The 2,310-nt window shown below is 44.3% G+C and overlaps 1 protein-coding gene across 1 annotated transcript in view; it reads left to right on the top strand.

The window, feature by feature from the left end:
* The window catches only part of LOC102290311 (serrate RNA effector molecule homolog), a gene marked incomplete at its 3' end in the record, with an annotated part of 9,484 nt that extends 7,187 nt beyond the window's left edge, over positions 1–2,297 (top strand). The window contains 6 exon segments of the mRNA XM_042217081.1: positions 287–348; positions 490–511; positions 621–791; positions 867–1,020; positions 1,351–1,463; positions 2,066–2,297. Coding sequence (XP_042073015.1) covers positions 287–348; positions 490–511; positions 621–791; positions 867–1,020; positions 1,351–1,463; positions 2,066–2,297 — 754 coding nt within the window.
* Between the last annotated feature and the right edge of the window lie 13 nt (positions 2,298–2,310).

The following is a 2,310-nucleotide window of genomic DNA, read 5'->3' as shown; positions in this document are numbered from 1 at the left end:
CCTGATATCCACTTACGAGGACATTATACTGCTACTGTTCTATTCGAAATTTTAAAAATATCCTCATATGTGGCTCTTATTGTTCTTAGAAACAAAAATCAGGTAAAAAGAAAATCTGGTAATTCTTTGTTTTTACGTTCATCAGGTCCCAATATGCCCAAATATCAAAGAGAAATTAAAAATGCATGCCGTGGAAGAGTTTGGGTCTTAGGAGGTTCAAGTTAGAACACACCTGTGCACATCATCATCATCATCATCTCTGCTAACCTCCTTCATGTGTTTGCAGCTGTGTCGCAGATACGCAGGCTTCCTGCGGGTGGCGCTGTCGGACCCTCAGCCCGAGAGGAGGTGAGAACAAAAAAGTGCAGTCGCAACACCTGCATTAGCTCCTCCCAGCTTCATCTGCCATTAAAGGACTGATATGTAAAGTGTAGCAGATTGTTTAGTTGTTTATAAATAAACCAGATATATTTATATATGTGTATATAGGATAGGACATCAAACACACCGTGTATTCTTATCAATGCATGAAACATGCAAGTTTATAATCTGTTGTCCTTCAGTAAAACGTTCCTTGAAAGCGTCATTTCACTTGTCGTTTGCATTTTTTGTGTGTGTAGATGGAGACCAACCCCATCCTGAAGAACATCACAGATTACCTGATAGAGGAAGTCAGCGCAGAGGAGGAGGAGCTCATCGGCGCCTCTGGGTGCAACACCGATGACGCCGGTGACGTCAAGGACCCTGCCTCCTCTGACGTCACCTTGGAGACAGATGATAAGCTATTGAAGGTGGGAGGAGCTTCATGTAGATCAGGTGCTGCCTGCTTCATGTAAGCGTGTATTTACACGTGCGTGTGTGTACAGGTGCTGGACCGCCTGCTGCTCTACCTGCGTCTGGTTCACTCTGTTGATTATTATAATTTCTGTGAGTATCCCGCCGAGGATGAGATGCCACACCGCTGCGGGCTGATCCACGTTCGAGGACCCCTGCCTGTGGGCAAGATCACTGCAACTGAGGGTACGCACACGCATACACTGCAGATCAGCCGTTCATGGTATATTTCTAGGAAAACAGGAAAACAACTTTACGCAGGACACATAAAGTCCTTCTCACCTGTGAGTCCTTCTCACCTGTGAATAAGACACACTTACCTGGGGTGTCACAGCAGCCTTGGAACCTTTATGGAAAGTTTCGCGGTATGATGACCTGTAACTCGAACACATCACAACGTGTTTTTAGTTTATTTAATCTCAAGACACTGAGGCGTTTAGGGAACATCTGTATACTACAGCTCCAAATACACGGCTGCAAAGTTGACGTTAGTGTTGCTGTGCTCTGATTGGACAGTGAGTGAACACCAGCGGATGTGCGAGGAGCGCCTGGCTCCGCTGCTCTCGCCCTCTGAGACTCTGAGTGAGGAAGAAGCGACCAGGCTGGGGAAGAAAGACCCGGAACAAGAGGTACGACACACCGCCCGCCAACAGATGTGTCCCACATGTGCAAAAGGAAAAAGAAAAAAGTGCTACTTCCTGTTCCTTTCACAATAAAAGGCCTTCATATCCAACTACTGACTTTGAGATTATTAGACGACCTCCTGAGCTGCAGCTTATCACAAAACGATTCAGATCAAGTCTTGTCTTTGATTTTACAAGTTCTAATTTTGTTTTCTTAATTATTCCTCATCAACTACAAGAAAATGTTTTGGAAGAAGGAAGTAAATTCTCATAATTACTCATTAAAACAAGAAAAACACATGCAATGTTACCTTTTTATTATTATTATTTATTCATTTATTTTGCTGTCAAAATAAAATTAAACATTGTATTGTCGGCGTGTATATCTCCACTATAAGTGTTGTTAATTCAGGATTGTATTCATAATTCATTTGGCATTTCAGAAATAACAAAAAACAATAGAGATTTGCAGCTATAGAAGGAATGACCTTTTAACAGCGTACGACCTTTTCATAGAAACGACCATAAACGCAGTGTGTACATGTGAGTGTAAACAGTTGTTCCAATGATGAGCTCTCCTCCCTCCTCTGTGTGTCTCACCTGTGCAGGTGGAGAAGTTCCTGTCGGCCAACACTCAGGAGCTCAGCAAAGACAAGTGGCTGTGTCCTCTGAGCGGGAAGAAGTTCAAGGCTCCCGAGTTTGTGCGCAAACACATTCTCAACAAGCACGGCGAGAAGGTCTCTGGTGTCCGGCAGGAGGTTGAGTTCTTCAACAACTTCTTGTTGGACGCTAAAAGACCTGCCCTGCCTGAGAACAAGCCCCTCCCACCGCCTTCACCAGGTTGTGCCCCTGG

This window comes from Haplochromis burtoni, unplaced genomic scaffold (genome assembly GCF_018398535.1).
Source record: "Haplochromis burtoni strain Fernald_Lab_line unplaced genomic scaffold, NCSU_Asbu1 Contig_1580, whole genome shotgun sequence".
NCBI classification, from domain to species: domain Eukaryota; kingdom Metazoa; phylum Chordata; class Actinopteri; order Cichliformes; family Cichlidae; genus Haplochromis; species Haplochromis burtoni.
The sequence above is the reverse complement of the archived record's forward strand: the minus strand, read 5'-3'. Positions and strand labels throughout refer to the sequence as shown.